At 41.0% G+C, this 20,187-nt stretch overlaps 3 protein-coding genes across 5 annotated transcripts in view; all 3 read left to right on the top strand.

Annotated features, from left to right (window-relative positions):
• Nucleotides 1-4,394, top strand: part of ppp1r21 (protein phosphatase 1, regulatory subunit 21) — a 12,293-nt gene extending 7,899 nt beyond the window's left edge. For both annotated transcript variants that reach the window (XM_023411725.2, XM_023411724.2), the window contains exons 17-22: nucleotides 402-656; nucleotides 1,078-1,113; nucleotides 1,254-1,370; nucleotides 1,811-1,909; nucleotides 2,026-2,154; nucleotides 2,786-4,394. In XM_023411725.2, the coding sequence (XP_023267493.1) occupies nucleotides 402-656; nucleotides 1,078-1,113; nucleotides 1,254-1,370; nucleotides 1,811-1,909; nucleotides 2,026-2,154; nucleotides 2,786-2,815 (666 nt within the window). In that variant the 3' untranslated portion in view covers nucleotides 2,816-4,394. The remainder of the gene's footprint in view (nucleotides 1-401; nucleotides 657-1,077; nucleotides 1,114-1,253; nucleotides 1,371-1,810; nucleotides 1,910-2,025; nucleotides 2,155-2,785) is intronic.
• Nucleotides 4,395-5,426: 1,032 nt separating this feature from the next.
• On the top strand, nucleotides 5,427-13,335 carry ston1 (stonin 1). Of its 2 annotated transcripts, none has more exons than XM_023411774.2 (4): nucleotides 5,427-5,582; nucleotides 9,714-11,649; nucleotides 11,780-11,982; nucleotides 12,098-13,335. In XM_023411774.2, the coding sequence occupies exons 2-4, from the start codon at nucleotides 9,795-9,797 to the stop codon at nucleotides 12,161-12,163; spliced, it is 2,124 nt and encodes a 707-aa protein (XP_023267542.1). In that variant the 5' UTR covers nucleotides 5,427-5,582; nucleotides 9,714-9,794; the 3' UTR covers nucleotides 12,164-13,335. The 2 variants fall into 2 exon arrangements, with proteins under 2 accessions (XP_023267542.1, XP_023267541.1); XM_023411773.2 differs by having other exon boundaries at nucleotides 5,427-5,590.
• A 210-nt stretch (nucleotides 13,336-13,545) lies between these two features.
• Nucleotides 13,546-19,892, top strand: gtf2a1l (general transcription factor IIA, 1-like). The gene is made up of 9 exons (XM_087175441.1): nucleotides 13,546-14,773; nucleotides 15,424-15,525; nucleotides 15,718-15,841; nucleotides 16,163-16,206; nucleotides 16,713-16,806; nucleotides 16,910-17,403; nucleotides 18,764-18,994; nucleotides 19,156-19,245; nucleotides 19,345-19,892. Exons 1-9 carry the CDS (start codon nucleotides 14,750-14,752, stop codon nucleotides 19,450-19,452), a joined length of 1,311 nt encoding a protein of 436 aa, XP_087031567.1. The 5' UTR covers nucleotides 13,546-14,749; the 3' UTR covers nucleotides 19,453-19,892.
• The last annotated feature ends 295 nt before the right edge of the window (nucleotides 19,893-20,187 follow it).

Here is a 20,187-nt window from a genome sequence, read left to right as displayed (position 1 = left end):
GATGAAAAGTTTTTTTTTTTTTTTTTTTTTTTTTTTTTTTAATTGTGTCCTTTGGTCCATATTAACCTTTTTAAGTTTGTCATTTCAGCACCAAGTTTACTGTTATAAGTACAAAGTCATAAAATGGATCTATAAAGGTCAAGCTTATTGGGCTTTTGCCATTTGAGCCTCCAGGTTTTGGAACAATCTAAAGAGCCTGGGATAGCAGAATCATACCCATCTTTCATATTGGCCCGTAAATTATTTTTCAGATTAAGCTTGTGAAATATTTTTGTTCTTTGTCATATAGTTTCCCCATTTCTTCCTAAACACTGTTGCCCTTTCATCTTCCAACCTCTGCTCAGCCCTCTTCCCATAAGCTCACTGTCCACTCCTCTCCTCTCCCCACTGGCCTCCCGCAGGTGCAGCAGAGCCAGGAGAAGATCGCTCGGCTGGAGCAGGAGAAGGAGCACTGGCTCCTGGAGGCCCAGCTGGGGAAGGTGCGGTTGGAAAAGGAGAACCAGCGCATTGCGGACCTGGAAGCGCAGCTTGCGGCAGCTCTAGGGGGAAGTCCGAGCTTGCAAACAGCTGCAGCCGGCACACTCGCACAGAACCATGAGGAAGCGGACGCAGAGCAGAAAACTGCAGGGAAAGAGACTACTTTGTGCACCAGCTTGGTACAGTCACTCTACTGGCTGCTGTTTGTTTTTTGCTTGCAGAGAAAAATTTTAGCCCATAGCACCGGTGTCTGATTTGCCTCAACAAAAGGAGTATTATCATTCTTTTCTTGTAGCTCCCCTGCTTAATAAGTTTTTGCTTGATAAAACACAGACTTCCAATGTGCTGATGAGGCAGAATAGAAGAATATTGTTGTTTCTGCAAGTCAGTACAGAGTCCACAACGTAGTCACAACCCAGGGCTGTTTGTCTCATTAGTCTCTGTACAACTTGCGTATTAGGTTTTATTGTTGTTATCTTTTGTATGGCTAGCTTTACCTAGTAGTATTGGAGGCCTGTCTGTGCTTGAAGTGGATTTTATAACATCTGTTCTATGATTCACTCTCTGACATGTTTCTCTGATCTGTATTGTTGTTTCCAGGTTGGCATGTTGTGCACCACACCTACAGTTGAACATGTGAGTTGCCATAGACTTAACCAATTGGCATATTTAAAAAAAGAGTTAAAAATATATTTTTTAAAAACATTTGAAATTATAATGCCTCGCAGAATGAGAGGAAAATCTTATCTAGCTGGATGTTGTGTCTGTGTCTTCAGGTGGGAGACGAGGAGTCTAGGGAGCAGCTGATAAAGACTCACTACATGACCAGAGTAGGAGAACTCACCACCCAGCTCCAGATTTCAGACAGCAAAGCTGTGCACTTTCACTCTGAGGTGAAACCCTTACTAGAATGTTTATCTCACTAACTGTCTTACAGCAAAAACCTTTTTCATAGCACACAGCCTCTCTAACATGTCATCTGGGAACAGATATGGAAACTCTTCTGACCGCGACTAGACGGCCAAATACATTTAGCACAGAACAGTCACTTGCATAGTTCCCTCCAGTATTTCTTCCTATAATCATACCGTAACCATTTTTTGTCTGCTTCTTAAATTTGCTACAGAGGATAGAAACTGAAACAGAAGTAGCAACAGGAATACAGTATCTCAGATATTTCAAAGTGTGTATTTACCTTTTAATGTTGTCCTAAAATTGCTCAAGGAAATATCTCCCTTTGTTGCAGCTTTTGAAACAGATTTTAGAACTGTGATAGACATACATTAAACCTATCAGGGGAAGCAGTTGTTTACTTTCCTTTTTACTTTTCTAGTGTCGAGCTTTGGCCAAGAGATTAGCCATTGCAGAAAAATCACGGGAGACCCTGAGTGAGGAGGTCAAACTGGCCAATCAGAACATCACACGTTTGCAGGTAAAATGCAGTCTCTTTACCAAAGAGCTCTTCCGATCTAAGTGTAGACATCAGCCTCCTCCGATCTCATATTGGAACTGTGTTTTTTTTTTTTTTTTTTTTTTTTTGTCATACAGGATGAGCTGGCTACCACTAAGAGGAGCTACGAGGACCAGCTCAGCATGATGAGCGACCACCTGTGTAGCATGAATGAGACTTTGAGCAAGCAGAGAGAGGAAATCGACACGCTTAAACTTGGCAGCAAGGTACAAGACTTGAGACAGATTTCTGTTGCGTCTCCTCTTTTTTTTCTTTTTTCGTTGAACCCTCTTGCTCTCAGGTTTGTTTTTCAGCTGTCATACTGTCAGTCTCTCCATGTAAATAAATCTAAAAGCTCACCATCAGTGATAAAGATCGACTGGCTTCGGGGAGTGTGAAGAATCAATTCTGGCCTGGCAGTGAAATGTGACATTGTAAAGTTTCTGTCAGTTATGAGGTGAACCTGGAGGTCATCTGTGGTGTTGTGGTTGCTGCTGGGTCTGATGAGAAAAGCACCTGCTGGAACCATCTGAAAAAGTCATAAAGTTGAAGCCACAGAAGTGCAGAGACTTGTTTTAAGCGCACATGTTCCTGCATGTATGCGCACACTTGACTGCATGTTGGGAAGTTGCAGGACAGAACACGTCTGGTGATCTTAAGGTGATGATTTCCTATTGAAGGCCAGAAACCAGCCTCAGCACGTTTGCAGATTTTGAAATAGAATGCAAATCGAATCTGAGCTGTCTCAGCTTACTGCACTTAAATGCAACTTGGTGCTTTTAATTTTGTACCAATCCTGGACATGACTTGATATAAATTTTTGTTGAACTGAGACGTATGTTTTTTTGTTTCCTTTAGGGGAATGCCAAAAAGAACAAAGGTCGCTAGAGCTGCCCTGAAAACACTGGCTCCATTTGGCATCACAAAGGGCACCTTCAGAGATGAGCTGGACTGTGGAGCCTCCCAGCAGCGTCCTGGTACCAACACTACCACTGTCACCAAACCACAGGATGGCTACATGAGCCTCAGATTCCTCCCCTGACAGACAGTGGCAGTACAAATGAACCGCATGGAGGCTGTAACATGTTTGTCTGAAGAAGCTTCTTTTTTACCCCCTTTTCCTTGTCACAGCACCAGTTAATGATTAACATGATTTGCTAAAAATGCTTTCTGAAACTGTCGCGGAAGCTGCTGCTTGACCTTTTGGTCCAAGCTGGGTGGGAGAGAAACAACTTTTCCCTCAAAAGGGACAGAGGAAGATAAACAGCTGACGACAGTTGAAGTTGGTAAAACTCACTGAAGTCAAGACTTGAAGACCAAACCCTGTTGATCAGTGTGTGTACTTTTCCTGCTTAGCATACATGTGAGAGAAAATGAAGCTGCATTCTCACTGCTTATCTGTGGGAGCAGGTGAACAGAACAATGGTGGTGTGGCTGTATGTGTACAGAGTGTTGTGTCATTGTGTGACTTTGGCACCAGCCTTTACAACATGCGTGTATTGTTTTACGCTTGAAGTTTTTTTTTTAGTTTTTTTTTAGGTCAAATTTGATATTATTTGTGCAAGTGGTTCCAAGGGGCCTGTATGTCTACATACAGCATAACACCACTTTTAACACATGCATATATCACAAGCTTCTGTAATGAAGGGCTTTAAAACCTGAATGAACAACTAACAAAGACACACTTGAATTCATTCCTCATTTTGGAAAATTTTCAATCCTCTGGGAGTGGAGAAAAGAAAGGAAAAGAAATCTGCCTTGAAGCACTGATTAACTGTGTTCGCCAAGACAAAAAGGGTAGGATGGACAAGTCGGAGCTCGTAGAATGGTGTCAGTCTGTCTCTGTGAAGTTACTCTGTAACAAGTCCTTTTTATCACCAAAGTAATTGTGGATGTGCACTTGTGTGGCACACAAGTCTCTAAATTCTTGTTGTAATATGTATGGATAAAAAGGGTTAATATGAATATACACTCATTTCAAATCATGATGTAATTGTACTATATAATTTCTAAAAAAAAATATATATATATACAAAAAGGCATTTATTTAGAGGTTTCAAATCTTTATTTTCCACAAAATTTGGAAAACTGAATCTGCAGCTAGTTTTTTTGTGTCTCGTATAAGACCAGATTCCTGGGAGATGTCATAGAGGGGTTGGCACATACTGTAACTGGTGCTTAGACAACCTGATTCATTAGTCATGGCAGAGCACAGTTAAAGTTTACAGTAAAATAGAACCTCTCTGGCTAGTAGTGACACGAATAACTGAAAGAAAAGCCTAGAAGTGATTGTGAGCATTTAAACATCCTGTTTTCCAGTATACACCTGCCAGCAAACCTTTGATCACAAGGATTTGCCAACGCCCCCTGAACTGATAAAAAAAATACTTGTATTCTCACAGTGTAACCTGTACAAAAGCACATATAAATATGTGAAACAAAATAAAGAGCTTGCTCAACACTTAAATCTGGTCCGTAATGATCCTTAAACTTTTAGTGCTGCATTTCTGTGAGTTGGAGGAGACTGGGATTTTAAATTGCCTATAACTTTTTTTTTTATTTTTTATAACAGCCTGTAACACACCCTAACCACTGGGAATGAGGCAGCTCCATTAAACTGGACATATGAGAACTGGAAGATTACTGTTTGATGCCGTCACCTTGTTTTGGAAGGAAAAACATGTTGTGTCATTTTAGTTGAATTTGTGTTGCTTTCATGAACTCTTGGTACTCCAGAGGTCAAAGTAGTTAAAGTATAATAACCATCACTTGTTTGTTAATTCAAGAGCTTATGGCCAGGAATAACGAAAAATAAACCTTGAAAATTTTTCATTTTTCTTAAATCCAGGAAGCAGAGGAACAGTGGCCAAAAAATTCATATATATCCATATGCATAACAAGCAGGGTGGTGGAACAGTGGCCCACCAAAATAAATAGTATATTGTTATATACTTCTCAAGTTAAGAAAAAGTTTTAAGTAGTTTTGTACAACTTAAGTCAATATAATAAAGGGACAATCTAGTGGTTCCTGTAAAACACATTTTAATCTTCATGAGCCATATAGCCTGCTTCATGTTTTATTGGAGGTACTGTGATCCACCCTTTATTCACATCCATGCTTTTCCAAATCTGTGGACTTGCAGCTCTGCCATTAGGCCTAAGATGTAACTGAAAACTGGATATAGTTTGTATTACATGTAATGTTCACAATTGTAGTTTTTGATAGATACCATACAAAACATGAAGTCTGAAATTAACTAAATTCAGCATAAGAGCATTCATATTTGAAAACTCGGGAACTTTAAATCAACGCATGTGTATTTCCCTTATTTCCAACCATGGGAATATAAACAACAGGCCTATTATTTTAATTATTTACCTCAAAGGTGTGTGCTTGTGTGTTTACGCTACTAGTTGTGATGTGCGCGCGCATATCGCGATAGAGACATTTCCTGTAGTCATGAACGCAGCACCGCTCTGTTCATTCCTGCCGTGTCCCGTTGGAGGACAGTCTGTCTGAACTCGGGAGGGGAATCGCAGCGCTGTTAAAACTCCCAGGATTTACACTCTGCCATTTTGAGCAAAACCGGTCGACATCAGAGTTCAGACGCGTCCATCAAACAGAGGCCATGACCTGAATTAGTGAACCACCACTGTGAGTTTGTGAGTACTACTTTCTTTTGGTTGCACTCGCGTCTGTTTTTAAGTGAGCCGCGATAGTTCAGCTCACATTAGAAACCATCTAAGAACTCTTTTTGTTAAATGTTGACTCAGTCTGTTGTCAGTCGTGGCTCGGTTGTGACTGAATGGCGCATGTTGTGCTCCCTGAAACGTGTGCAAAGTAGAGTACGACTAAAGCAACGCTGGGTGACAACTTTACTCAGACTTCACATCAAAACAATGGCGTAGAAGTGATCCCAGAAGCGGGCCTCCGTGTCCGGGACATGGGCCTGGCTCTGTTGTGGATGACAGCACGCTGGTACTGTTTTCTTTCTCCAGTTGCCATGGGCGGCAAAAAAATTATGTTGTTTACCGGTAACTCGTGTGTTTGTGACCCCATGCTGCAAGAATGCGTCCTAACAATAGTGCCACAGTGAATCAAGATGTGGTTCATTAAGAGGGATGCTCTTTATTTGCACATGTAGACATTTATTGGAAATGCAACTTTATATATGGATATTTTCATGTGCTACCTGTGAAAAAATGCAAATGTGTCCCTTTTCTTAACTGAGTTTGGCACGAAACAACAGTTTTTTTAGTCTGTTTTCAACATTGATAATGTCATAACTTTCAAAATGTAATGTTTGTTGAACAGTGTTAGTCCAAATGACAGTTATGGGTTAATGGTAAGTGATACAACGTAGTGTAACAATAGCAAGGGTGGAGGAGAGTCAGCAAACTGGCTCAGTAATGTCAGCTATAAAGCAATATCTAGCTAAAGTTTGTTAACATTAGCTAACTTTTAGCAACCAAAAGCTAGCAGACGGAGTTAGTAAGGCTGTACCAGTAAAACCCCCTGAGTGTTTTGAATTGAGCAACTTTTCCACTTTTGTGTTTGTACTTGTCTCAAAAGTTAAAGTGGCACTGTAGGAGTACTATAAAATACATGTGAAGTTTATTATTAGTTTGTCCCTAAATGAATGGGATCAAAATGAATCACTACTACTTGAGAAAACTGCAGTGCAACAGTGGAAAAGCACAGTAAGTGCTTGATTGAGCTACTGACACAAACATCCCCCATTCATTCCTGCTCATGTTTTTTTTCCTCTAGTCTTGCTTTTCTGAAGTGGAACAAATCTCTATAATAAATGCAGTGAACCCTGTAATAACAGCATATACCTAACATAACATTGATTTATTCCGTTTGTTCAAGGTGTGAGGAATCAAAACAAAACCGGAGCGGCACCTCCTCTGCTTTGCTTGACTGGAGGACAGAGCTCACTTTGCAGGCAGTGCCACTGGAAATGGGTCATCCCATTTTCAGCTCTGCACTAGATTACACAGTCATTGTGGTCACAACAGTAGTACTCTCCAGTCAAATTAAACTGAGAAAATGTCTTGTTTTTGCTTGCCTTGGAGAAGTATATAAATAATGTACTCAATAGTGTGTGTGTGTACAGTAAATATCCAGAGAATCCAACAGGAACTTATCTCGCTTCTTCAGGAAGCATCTGTCTTCTGAGTTAAAGTTCAAATTGTTTTTCTTTTAATTCAGCAGTTTTATTCTTAAACCACAATAGTTTTCTTTCAGTCACCATTTGTCAGTGAATGACACCCCCCACCCCCACCCCCCCAAAAAAAGAAATTGGTCCATTAATCTGTCAAGGTCATATTAAAATAATATAATTTGTTTTTCTCATATCCTGATGAGATGGTTTCAGCTCGTGATTGCTGTTCCTCTTTGTGGATTGCAGTTTCTCTATGTTTGTAATAAGTTCTCATGATCTCCCACTAGACTCATTCACAGTGCAGTTTTCGTGGGCTGCCATATCAAAGTGCTGACTGGCCTCTTCTAAAGCCGACAAATGCTGTTATTTGGCAACATATTATGACGCAGTTTGACCCAATAGTTATGATTAAGTGACTTCAGACTTTAAGCGTTTGTCCATGAGGCGTGAATGGTATTTTTCCTTCCCCGGGTTTAGCAAGTGTAGTAATTTGTTTAAGTATAGTAATAATCAGCGATGATAAACCTGAGGTACTGCATGGGATTAGCCTACTCTTTGCCTCTGTTGCAGATCTGCAATGAAACCGGGAACTTACTTGCACAATATTTGTAAGATTAATTAGTTAATTCTTCAGGCTTCTTGTTTATACAGTACCTAAATACTATAATAAGCACATCCTAATTCCCAGGCTCCTTCCTTGTCAATTTTGGCAGTGATAAATAACCAGACGAAGCAGAAGGTATGACCTGTAAATCTAGTGCGTTTTTGAAATGTGGTAAATTGACATTAAGATAATATTTGTTGTCAGTTCACACGGATATAGCAGGCTGGTATTTCCTGTGTGCAAAGCTGCTTGTCCCAGAGGAATGTGTGGAATGTATTCTTTTGTCCTCTGTAGATTTAGCAGCAGTCTCATTTCTGTACTGCCTGCTAGAGAGCCCGGGGAGAGACGACAGACTGGAAATGAGTCTGAAAGACTGTCAGTAACCCCCGTGGAGAACTCATCCTTCTCTGTGCCCGTCTCTTTGAACCAAAGCTTCTATAAGTCGGAGAGGAAGGGATGAACTTGTGGAAATGTCTGTGTGCCCCTGCAAACATCCTCTCATTAGAAAGATGTTCTTCAGTGTTTGACTGAAGACTTGTCAATCCACTACTGAACCAGAGCCCCCACTTCCCTGTTTATTTATAGCTTAGAGGAACTTGCCACTGGATGTCTCCTTCATGCAAGTCATGGCTGTGATCTTGAAGGGAGGAGCGAGGCTATAATTGAGGCTTTCTGCTTTCAATTATGTTTTTCAAGATTTTTATGGGGATATGAGGCTTCAGTATTTTGAAAGTGGCTTCTCTGTGCCCTCAGAGCCGGATATTGGTGAGAGCAGAGCAGCCAGCACGTCAAAAGACAGATTGCGATTGAGTAGCTGGAAAATTAACTATGAGTTTGTACATAGATTACTATTTTAGTAGTTTACTTTTTGCTCAAGTAATATTCCCACACTTTTTCAACATTTAATACCTACATTGAAACATATTCTGTAGATCTAATATCAGATGGGATGAAACATTCATTTTCCAGAGCTGCTTTACCCATTACCAGCTTTGTTCCTTTTCAGAAGCTTCATGCAGCACCAGCTGCTGTGCCACATTATACCTGCTTCTCACAGCTGACTTCATGCTGCTTAATGAGGCAGGATCTTTGCCGCCATGGCGAACTTCTCACACGCATTTTAGAGCAGGCTTGCTATGAAATATTTAGACTTTGCTCATTTCAAAGCACAGTATGTCTAAAATACTACACTTTACCTCATCAATTTGCATTACAAAACCTTTGAACGTCCAAAACTTCTGAACTTTAACTCCTTTTGAAAACAGCAACATTTCCTTCTCCCTAAACCTTTTTTCTTGATCCCCCCTGCTTTTTTAAATACTCCTCTGTTCCAGTAGAAGTTTCTGAAAACCTTCATCACAATCCTGAGAGAAACCCCAGTGTCAATTTTCCAGATTTTTCAACTGTTATGTGGATTTGGTTTAGATTACCAACTCTCTAGAGAGTTGTCCTTACTAATCCTTGTTTTTCAAAGTTTGAATAGAAGAATAGATTTTGTAGTGCATCTCGCTACTGCTTTATCAGCCTAACCATGTATCAAGATATCAAGAGTGATACTCCTCGCTTCAACCTGACAGAACAAATCACTGTATTAAATAACTGCAGCAAAATCAAAATCTGAATGTTTAAGAATTCCCAGGAGCCCTCTATCACCATGAAAGATATTTTAGTCAAAAACTAAAATATTAACAAAAGATCTAATTTGTGGTGTCACTGAGAGAAACTCTCCTGCTGTGTCTCTGAACTGCAGAACGCTTACTTCACCTTTTACATCAAATGAACCTCAGTTAATTGTGGTGTTAACAGATATGAACTTGTTCCAGGTTGTCAAGGTCAGCCTTTCATTAAGCTTTAATGGAGGACATTAAGGAAATATGTTTTATTTATGTCCCCAAGGATAAGTGGACTCATTCCTACTTTCAGATTGAGAGCTGATCTGTTCAAAATGTGTCATCTCTGGAATATCTTTAGTTATTTAATTGTTTTCTAATTCTTCTAATGTGTTCTCTTGCAGAGGAGAGGGTCTGAAGTGGGGGACAATTAATCCAAAAGAGGAGGAACTGTTTTTTGGACTGGACATCATTCATCTGCAGCCATGTGTTCTACTAATCACTCAAACTGGGTCACATTTGAAGATGACAACACACCCCTCTCATCACCTCAGAAGCCTCTACAGTCACCAGGGCTTATCAAAGCATCGGTACCGCGTCCCAATGGTCTGAAATTAGTGCTTCCTCCAATCAGAGATACTTCCTGGAGCTTCAGTCGTTCCTTGGAATCCCCTCAAAGCCACTCAAGCCTTAGGGGAAGTTCCTGTGTACCATGTAACACACCTTTTTGCACTCCTGTTAGTGGGGGTCCTAGCAGCGCATCCCCATTTCATTCCAACACGTGGGAAAAGAACGACTTCTTCCAGAGTTTGTCCAGCACATCGACCACTTCTGCTCCCTCTCCTGCACCAGAGGCCTTGAATCAAACCTCAGATGGACCAAGCCCTTTCCCTTCTTTCCAGGGGAACTCAGGACACTATAACCCCTTCTGGGATGGATCTAGACACAGCGCAGATGTGGGCAGCTCCTCCTCAGACTCAGAATGTGACAACAGCCTACCACGTTTCTTTATTCGGACCAAAGACGGCAGTGAACCTCCACGTGACCATCTCCAGAGCTCCTTCTCCTACGTTTGCCACAGGTTGGAAGGCCTACGAACAGAAACAGACCCTGAAGTGGAGACAGAAAAAGATGGGGAGAGGCAGCAAAGTTGCAAAAATGAAGTGCTAAGTGAAGATTCAACTCAGTTCGTTCCTCGGGGTCTGTTTCGTAGCCAGAAGAGAGACGGCTGGCCTGTCATGCTCAGGATTCCTGAAAAAAAGAACCGCATGTCTTCTCGACAGTGGGGGCCGATCTACCTCCGCTTGTTGCCGGGAGGTGTGCTGCAGATGTACTACGAGAAAGGGCTGGAGAAGCCGTTCAAGGAGTTCCAGCTTCTCCCTCAATGTCGGCTCTCGGATCTTAAACTGGAAAGCTACGGAGAGCCTCGCAAGGTCCTCGCAGTCAAGGTGGAACACTTCTCCTACATTGAGAAGAAACGCTATCACCCAAAGTTGGAGGTTAGTCATGATGCAGAGGTAGACCAGCTGCTCAAGTTTGGCTCCACAGTGCATGACGACATGGAGGACTTAGTAGTATCCATGGAAGAGGAAATCTTCAAACTGTGTATGCCCCATCAGCAGAGGCGGCACTATGAGGAGCAGGAGCTGTCGCTGCAGATCACTGATCATATCTGGGTACAACTGGATAAGTCTGGAGGAGTCGTGGAGCGGACAGCTTTCACCCAGATTCACTGTCTGGCTTTTCTGAACGGACTAGGGGATTGTTTTCTTGCCCTAAATGATCTCGGGCTGCTGCGCTTCGACTCCAGCTACGGGTCCGAGGAGGGCAGTGAACTCTGGATGGAGATTGCTGACTGCCATTTTCACAAATGTGTGAATGAGACAGAGTTTCAGAGGTCCCGGCTGATTAAGTTCTCTCCTCCTGACGCCTGCAGGGTAGAGCTGATGCGGTACAAGACAACAAGTCTGGCTTGCACAGATATTCCTTTCTCAATCAAAGCTGTGGTCACAGTTCAAGGTGCCTATGTGGAGCTGCAGACCTTTCTTAACATGTCAGCCACCTTCCTTTCCTCCATGGGGGGGTCTGACAGGCACCCATTGTGTGAGAATGTAGTGATCCGTGTGCCGGTGCCAGGCGACTGGGTCAAAGTGACACAGACAGTGGCCTTGCTGCGACAGAGGTCACTGAAGGCCCGTATGAACAGAAATGCCTGCTTGGGCTCTGTCGGAAATGCAGATTCACAGCCTGTCATGCAGGTGTCAATTGGCACTGTCAAATATGAGAATGTGTATTCAGCCGTCGTGTGGAGGATCGACAGACTGCCAGCGAAAAATACAGGTAAACACATTTACATATCATGCTCTCATTAGCTTCTTTGGCTTGGCTTCTTGTGCATGTGCACAGTATGTTTGCTACTCAGTAGAGTAACACTCTAACTACAAGTGACCATTGTTTTCTCTTTTTGTAGCAGTGGATCATCCCCATTCATTTTCCTGCAAGCTAGAGCTGGGATCTGATCAGGAGATCCCAAATGACTGGTACCCTTTTGTCACGATGGAATGTGAAATAATGGGCGCAGTTGTGTCGCAGACCAGGGTGAAGTCACTGGGCACCACGAACGACATCCAGCCGCAGAAACATTTGACCAGTTGGACACGCTATCATTGTCAGGTAAGATGTTTCATCAATAACAGTATTGTGCTCAATGCATGCACAAGCTTTAATGTAGATGGAGGAAACACCTTCATTTATTAGTGCATGTAACCTAATGTTGTGTTTTTTTTAGGTGGAAGTGGAGAAGAAATGGATTGAAACGGAATCACAGAGGCAGTCCGGCTGTATGACACAGTGATGATTAAGGAGGACCTTATCCTCTTTGGTCCAAGACATTTGCCAAAATCTTCTTAGTAGTGAAAATGGATGAGAGAAAATGAACAAAAACAAGGGTGACGAGGGACTTTTCTGCTTATATATCCGGTGTCAAATTCATCTAATAACACATAGCCTGGTAACCGATTTTATATCCTTTAACTGAGACTGAATTATTCTAGACCTAATCAAAAAAATTAACATGGTCTTTTTGCCTAGCACTTTACATTTAATAGATTTATTAATTGTAAGATTACAGTTTATATGAGTATTGTATATAAGCTTGCATTTGCATCATCTGCACTGCCCTCCAGAATGATTGGCAGCTTTAATAAACGTACGCCAGACAGGCTGCATGAGATAAACAGCTTAAGTAATGAGCAACATTCACTGTGTTTGAGGAAAACTAATTATCAGTAGATGTTTAGCATCAGACCCTGTTGTTGCCCTGCGATTTTTAAACTTCACATATTTCCAAATTGACTCACTTAGGTACGACTCCTCCACATTTAAATTAAATGTTATTTGGCAGTGGCATTACTGTTTTGTTTGTTTTATATTGTGCTCTAAGAATCTCAGTAGGTAGGTGACATCAGTAAGTGTCAGACAAAACAATGTTAAAACGTTAATATTTTGAACGGTAACTGTCTTGCCTTCTGCCAAATACAGACACAGTGCACTTACAAAGTGAAACAGCAGTAGCGGTTATATGACTGATTGACTGCAGCCTAATACAGTATGTCCAATGCTTGGAGTGGTTTTTGAAGTTGTAATATAGTAGCAGCTTTACACAAACCTTTCCTTGTAAAAGAAATGACTGCGCAACATAGGGTGTTAATACTCTTATATAAAGTGAGATATTAATTTTCTAATGTTTTTTCACATTTATACAACTCATTACTTTGGTTGCTTACCTCGAGCTGACCTTTTACTTTCTACCGAGGTTGTATTCTGGAGGACTGTATTGTTATTTAAACAAATCAAATCTTTATTATGTGATCTTTCTGCCTCTGGGTTGTGAGTAGGTTGAATGAAAAAAATAGAGTGGTGAAGCTTTGTAGTGAACAAGGCCCTAAATGATGATTTGTATGTATGAGGTACCTGGCTTAAGCTGGATATTATGTACATCATGAGTAAAAATTGAATTAAACCTGAGTGACTGGTACCTTTTCACATATGTTGTTAAGACTGAAATAAAGTATCGTGCTCTATTGTACACACTCTATTAAACTTTAGATAAAGTAAAAACACATTTTATAGTTTATACCTCGTTAAACTAAGTCCCAAACCACTTAATGATAATTGTGTTTTGGCATGTGGTTGATACGTACGGTATGTAGGCATGGTACGTTGTGTTATTTTTGCCCTGAAAGCAACACTGCAGTGTCAGAATGCATAAAAATCTCTGGATGACATCTCCCACACAAAGCTTTTGTTTGTGGTCACACAAACCTGGAGAAACTGCGCATGCTGAAACACCACAATAACGCACTTCAAACTCACAGAAATGAGAGATCTTGACCCTATACCCAATTTATTAAACTATTACCCAGTGATGAAGGAATACTTCTTTCATGTTTAACTGTGTTTCAAACATTGTATGATTAACTATGACAGGTTTTGGATGATTTTCAAGTTGTTTGTTCTGGTTGATCATCACAGCGGGCTTTGTTTGTGGCTGTAAATTGACTGTGGTTATGGCTCTGAGGAAGCCTACAAAGGATAATGTTTTAAATTCATCTTCTTATAATTCAAGAAGAACTTATATCTGAGTCCAGAGTTGCTTTATAGTCATGTGACAGCTAAGTGCCTGCTAGTTTCTCCGACTGCAGTATCTACAGAGGTGTCTCATGTTGCTGCTTTTCAGCCGTAGCACTCTCATCCTTCCTCTGAGGAGTCAACCTACAGTGTTGAAAGAGAGCCAGCATTGCCAAACGGATGCTTGGAGGAAGCAGGGGTCACGGCTCCTTGCTGTTGCTACAAATCTATTGAACGCCAAGTTCAAAATGAAGTGTTTTGTAAAGGGTGAAATATTTTTAACTCCTGGCATTCTGCACTCCTGGGATCTGAAACTGTACTGAGCTCCCAGCTCTGTGGAAAAAATGTGGAACAGTGTAACCTTTCTGTTGAAAGTAACCAGAAAAGGAGAGATGGAAAGGTTCTGCAGAACAAGAATATTTGAGGGATTGGATAACCACAGTTACTCTGAAACTGCACGTCTGAGATAAGCCACCACTAAGGTCATGAAGCCATATTCAGCATTAGTAGTGTTTTTGTCTCTATAGGTTTCACTGCTATGAGAAAGTATTGGAAATCTCAACTGTGGGTAAATTTAAGTTGCTCTGCAGCGGTACCAACTATCGCTGTTTTTACACACTCTCCATCCAAACAAGTGAACGCCTCCAGCCACGCCTTTCTGTGGAGCCTGATTACAGTCACCTGTGTGTGCACTTTCTATCAAGCTGCTGCGGGCAAAACGTTGACTTTATCAGCGTTAAATTCGTGTGTTATGTGTCCAATTTGATGGAAGTCCATTGTCACCTTTCCACAGTTGTTTCTGCCTTGAATCATGCTGACCAACACAGGCCCAGTGGTAAGCAGCGCTGCTTTTTTAGTTAGTTTTGCTACACGCTAACTAATAGCAAAACTATTGAATTGTGTGTAGGCCGTGAAGTAGCCTAATGACTGTGCACAGTTCTCTTCAGATATAGGTTATTTATTGTGAGTCTCAAACTGTTTATTTGGAATAGCTCCGTGCAGTTTAATTCATCATGTTTTCAAACCAAATTTTATTCAGAAAGCTATTAATTATGTCTAAGATGGCTTTCTATATCGCCACATGTAAACTCAGTGTGGTCAGTGTTTGGCGCTTCAATAAATCTGCCTAGAAATATTTTATGCCAGTAACATTTTATCTGGGACTATTTAAATGGATGGAAATGCAGAGTGGGGAGACTTATTCTGAAAATAAAAATTGTACTTACAAAAGTACAATTACCGTCTACTGACGGATTATACGTAACCCGAAATGAAAAGTGACTTTGATATGTTCAGAAAATGTCCTCAGTTATATTTTGGCATATGATTCTGTTTTTTGTACATCAGTCGGCAACATAGAAAAAGCAGATGTTTGAATGGACTTTGGTGTGTAGCTTATTAAACATAAACAGACTGGTTGTGATCATTTAATCCTCACAAGCAGCTCAACAGCTTCTGACTTACACTTTCTGTAACCGACTGCAGGCCAAACTCTACTTGTCCATAATTGATGATGTGATTGAGAGTATGAGGGAGCTCTTCTTGGATGAAGGGCTTGAAGACTGCGTTCTTGACGACTTAAGACGTGTGAGTCATAGTCTACATAACCCTGTTTAACTTTTTTATTTTATTTTTATTTATTTATATTTTTTTAAAAGCTACATACAAACTTTAATGAGCATCTTGACTGAAGTTGTCAGTTACAGCAAAGTTAGATCATCTACTGAGGAAGTATGCACCAGAGCAGGGAGACATACTGCTGTGTCTTCTGCTGTGCAGCTTTGGGAGTCAAAGATGATGCAGTCTAAAGCAATGGAAGACTTCAGGAAAAACAACATTAACTCATCCAACTTTGTGCTCCAGCTCCCCGCCAGCTACAGTCAGACTGATCAAGAACTGGCAGGTAACACAGTGCCGCTAGAAAAACTCAACTGCTTACCAACAAAACTAAACATCTTCAGATACATTTTAACTTATCCGAAGACAAGTAATGCAGATGGTCAAACTAAGAGTATTTTAAAGCTGTTCACTTTAAATGCACCATGAAAGGAAAATATACCAGTGTGTGCAACGTTACAGCGGATTACCTTTTTGGATTTAGACATTTTTGGTGCGAGTTTGTGCATAAAGGGTACAAACTAATGTAACTGAAGTGATTTAGAGAGAAGAAAGCCCATTCTTCAGGTGTTTGTATCACCTGCTGTTATCTGGTTTCTGTCATCAGCATCAGTTGTGATCCCTGCAAGTCAGAATATCCCCGGCTTCCCAGTCAAGGCAAGTATCATCTACATTTACAGTATATCTCCTCCTTTTTTTGAATATTGATTTGAAGTAATTTTTCAGAGCCGACAAAATCAGATTTCATCAGATTCTTATCTAAAAGCAAAGTAAAATAATAATAATATAATCTGGTTGCTTAAATTGAATTTGTAAATTGCAGACACCAAACTAAAAGTGGGAAAAAATTTAGACTTGAACAAGGATTTTTTAAAACTAGATTACACACTTGGATCATATGACTAACCTGTCTGATTCATTGATGATTACATGCTTCGTAGCCCAGATGTGTGTGAGGTATTGTTTTCACCAGAATTTTTATATCAGAACTTCACTGGATATTGTATTTGAAAATACTGAAGACTTGAATTTTCTATATGTGGAATTAAAAACTGAAAAACGTTTTTGAAATTGCACCATATTAAGTGACCACATAAACTCAGCTAGATGGTTGCCATAGCAAAAATATTTCTCCTTTGCGTAATGTTTAATTGCAGAACAACTCAGAGACGATGACTACCTTCTCTCTCCCTGCTGGGTTAGCTTACCCTGTGCAGATACCAGCAGGAGTCACTCTACAAACAGCCTCCGGTACGCCATGACTTCACATGTTATGGGCCTACATTTGTTCCTGTTTTTAGCCTGGACCGTCGGTTGGAAATAACATTTCACTCCTCTCTTTCGCCTCACTAAGGTCAACTTTACAAGGTCAACGTTCCTGTTGTGGTTACTCAGGCCCCAGCAGGTCAGCAACCTGTATCTCACTCCACACAGAAAGCTCCTGCCCCTCAGTCAGCTGCAATCCCAACAAATACCATTCATCCTCAGGAGGTGGAGCCACCCCCTCTCCTAGCTCCCCCTGTCTCACAGCCGCCACAGCCAAAGACTGCTTTACTCCCCAGTCAGGAGAACAGCCTCCCCCAGCAGCCACAGGTTCCCGCTGCTGCTGACACCTCGCAGCTTCAGGGGGTCCCCTCTCACTCGCCGGAGGTCACGCTGGGAGAAAATGAGCCGAGTCCACAATCTGAACCTGTGAACTTAAGTATGAGCGCCTCACCCAGCGGTCAGGCGTTAGACTTCCAGCTCAGCACAGAGGAGGCTTTGACACAGACAGCACAGTTAAAGACCAGAGACATTGATGACATCCTGAAAAAAGTGATCGAGGAGGAGAGGGAGAAAGCGGAAAAGGTGAGGAAACTAGTGTCTGCAAAGGCTAAAGACCAGTCTGTGGCTTTTCTCTGGGTAATTTTAATGAGAATATTCCCTTTTTAAGCAAATACCAGAAATAGGAAAAGACTAGAATGAATGAATAATTACACATTTTGGGAAATACACTTATTCACTTTCCTGCTTAGTTACATGAGAAAATCGACACAACTTTCATATTTGTATGCTTAATGTGTAGCTGGAGCCAGCAGCTGGGTAGCTTAGCTTAGCATAAAGACTGGAAATGGGGAAACAGCAAGACTGACTTTGTCTGATTTCAATAAAATCTGCCTTCCAGCAACTCTAAAGCTCATTAATAAACATGTCAGTTAGTTTAATCCTTTATGCTAAGCTAAGATCACCAGCGGCTTGCTCTAGCTTTATATTGACTGGATCAACATAAAGTGGTATTGATCCTTTCACCTAACTTGCGGCAAGAAAACATATTTGTGTATTTCCTAAAATGTCCCTCTTGAAGGGGTGCTCAGCCAGTGTTAAAAAATGTGTGTTTTAAAAGACATGGGTGTTTATTAGATAGAGAGGCTACAAGGAAAGACATTCATTTGCATTGTGGGAAGTTTAGGATCCAGTATTTTTGGAGTTTTACCCATACTAGCGAGTAAAAGTCGAACAGCAACCTCCAGGAAAATGAAGTAACACTCAAGTACCAAAAGCTACACTTCCTCAAATGCCCACTTGAGGCTGACGAGTCGAAGCCAGTCAATCCCCATAGACTCCCATGTTAAAATGCCCAACTTCACAACAGAAATAAACATGTTTACAGCCTGTTACAAAAAATGTTTTTTCTGTCTCTACAGCTAATTCCCCCCTTCATGACAACAGTACTGGGAGGGAATTTTTACAAAATTCACCTGTTTAAATTTTATTAATGCTTAAAGTTCTGCATAATTGATGGTGTGCAGCAGCTTTGAGTGACAGGTGGGTGAGAGTATGCTTGCCACAAACCGGCTCCACGCACACCCCACCTCTTTGCCTATTTTGAGATTAGCAGGGAGTCAGACACCGACTCTTCAGAAACCTATGGGTCACGTCACAGAGGCTGCGTCCATCTTTACATACAGCCTATGGTAAAAGTCAAGACAACATTTCCATGTATCCCCCAATGTTTAGAAGTTCAGTACTAAACCCCTCTCTAAATGCCCCTTTAATTCGTCTGAAATGGATGTTTCCATTTGTGATAAAAATTAGCATTCATGTAATCAAACTTTGTCCCATTAAAGTATTTTTGACTACGAAGTTCTCAACATGACACACAGACTGCTGTGCTGTCATCTTACACATAACCGTTATGTTTCTTCTTGCCGTTCCTGCTATGGACCAGGGCTACTGCTACAGTGAACTGTCGGACATTGTTCAGCTGGATGGTCCTGCAGACAACTCTGACATCGAGGAGGAAAATGGAGTTCCCCTGGAAGAGAACGACTATCTGGGTATAATCAACGCAGAGGCCATAAAGGCCCTGCAGGAAGGAGATGGAAGCAGTGACGGCAACAGCATCTCCTCCAGCAGCGACAGTGAGGGAGCAGATGAACTCGGTAATGTAGAGGAAGAGGTGAGAGAGAGATTCTGATGTTTTAGTTTTTTTTTAACACTGAAGAAGCTCTGGAGTGTCACGCTTTAGAGGCAGACAGCACAGATTTTTTTTCCAACAGCATTTCTTTGATTGCACGTTTTAACGGCTTGTTTTCCCATAACACACTTTGTGTTGATAAGGATCCTTTGAATTCAGGTGATGATGTGATTGAGCAGGACATCCCCGATCTTTTTGACACCGACAATGTTATCGTTTGCCAGTACGACAAAGTAAGAACATTTCAGCTCTAAACTCGCCATTATTTACCTCTTAATAAAGCCCAGTGCTGAATGCTGACTGTTAATATTGTAAAATGTTCTTTATTGCAGATTCACCGCAGTAAGAACCGCTGGAAGTTTCATTTGAAAGACGGAGTGATGTGTTACGCAGGGAGGGACTACGTGTTCTCTAAAGCTGTTGGGGAAGCTGAGTGGTAATGAGCTTTAGCTCTCCTGAAAAGATCAGATAATCATGTTGAAACAGGGGAAACAATGATTTAAAAGGGAAAAACAATTAGTGCATTTAGACCACTTGGTGGTGTAATTTGGCTCACAGGGCAGGAAGTTAAAACGCCACCGAGCAAAATCACTGATACTTTAGTTTTTTTGTTGTTTTTTGTAATGCAATTATCAGAGCAATCCTGCAAGTCATTTACGATCTCACAACTGATTACTTACAGTGTTGCTTGTGAATCCAATTTACTGCGACAAACAGCATGAATTTATGTTGTATAATGTTTTGTTAAATGGATTTCTTCATTAGAAGAGCAAAACATTATTTGACCTGTTTCTTTGAAGGTGTTTACTGCTGTTTGATTTTCTAGCATTGTAACGTTTTCCCTTTTAATCACGTATCAAATACACTGAATTGTACTGTTGTGCTGCAGTGGGCTCTTTTTCTTTTAGTGCAACCCCGTACAAAGCAAGTGTTGCCTCATTGTTACAGTAGTTTTTTATACTTCAAACCAAAAAGATCCCAGTGGCTTATAAATGCCAGCATGCACACTAAAACAGATTTTACATTTTTGACTGTGGTTTTGATGCTAAAGGAGTTACAGCTTGAAAAGAAAATGTGGAGTGTCGTGTGACAGCTCCAGCAAATCCTTAGAAGTGGAGGTTTGCCAAGTGTCTCTTTATATATTATGGGATCTAAGAATCAAAAGCTGTTTCTAA

This window comes from Seriola lalandi, unplaced genomic scaffold (genome assembly GCF_002814215.2).
Source record: "Seriola lalandi dorsalis isolate HSWRI2012SDOR001 ecotype SW California unplaced genomic scaffold, Sedor1 jcf7180002054470, whole genome shotgun sequence".
Lineage (NCBI taxonomy): Eukaryota > Metazoa > Chordata > Actinopteri > Carangiformes > Carangidae > Seriola > Seriola lalandi.
This window is presented reverse-complemented; position numbering and strand designations above follow the sequence as displayed.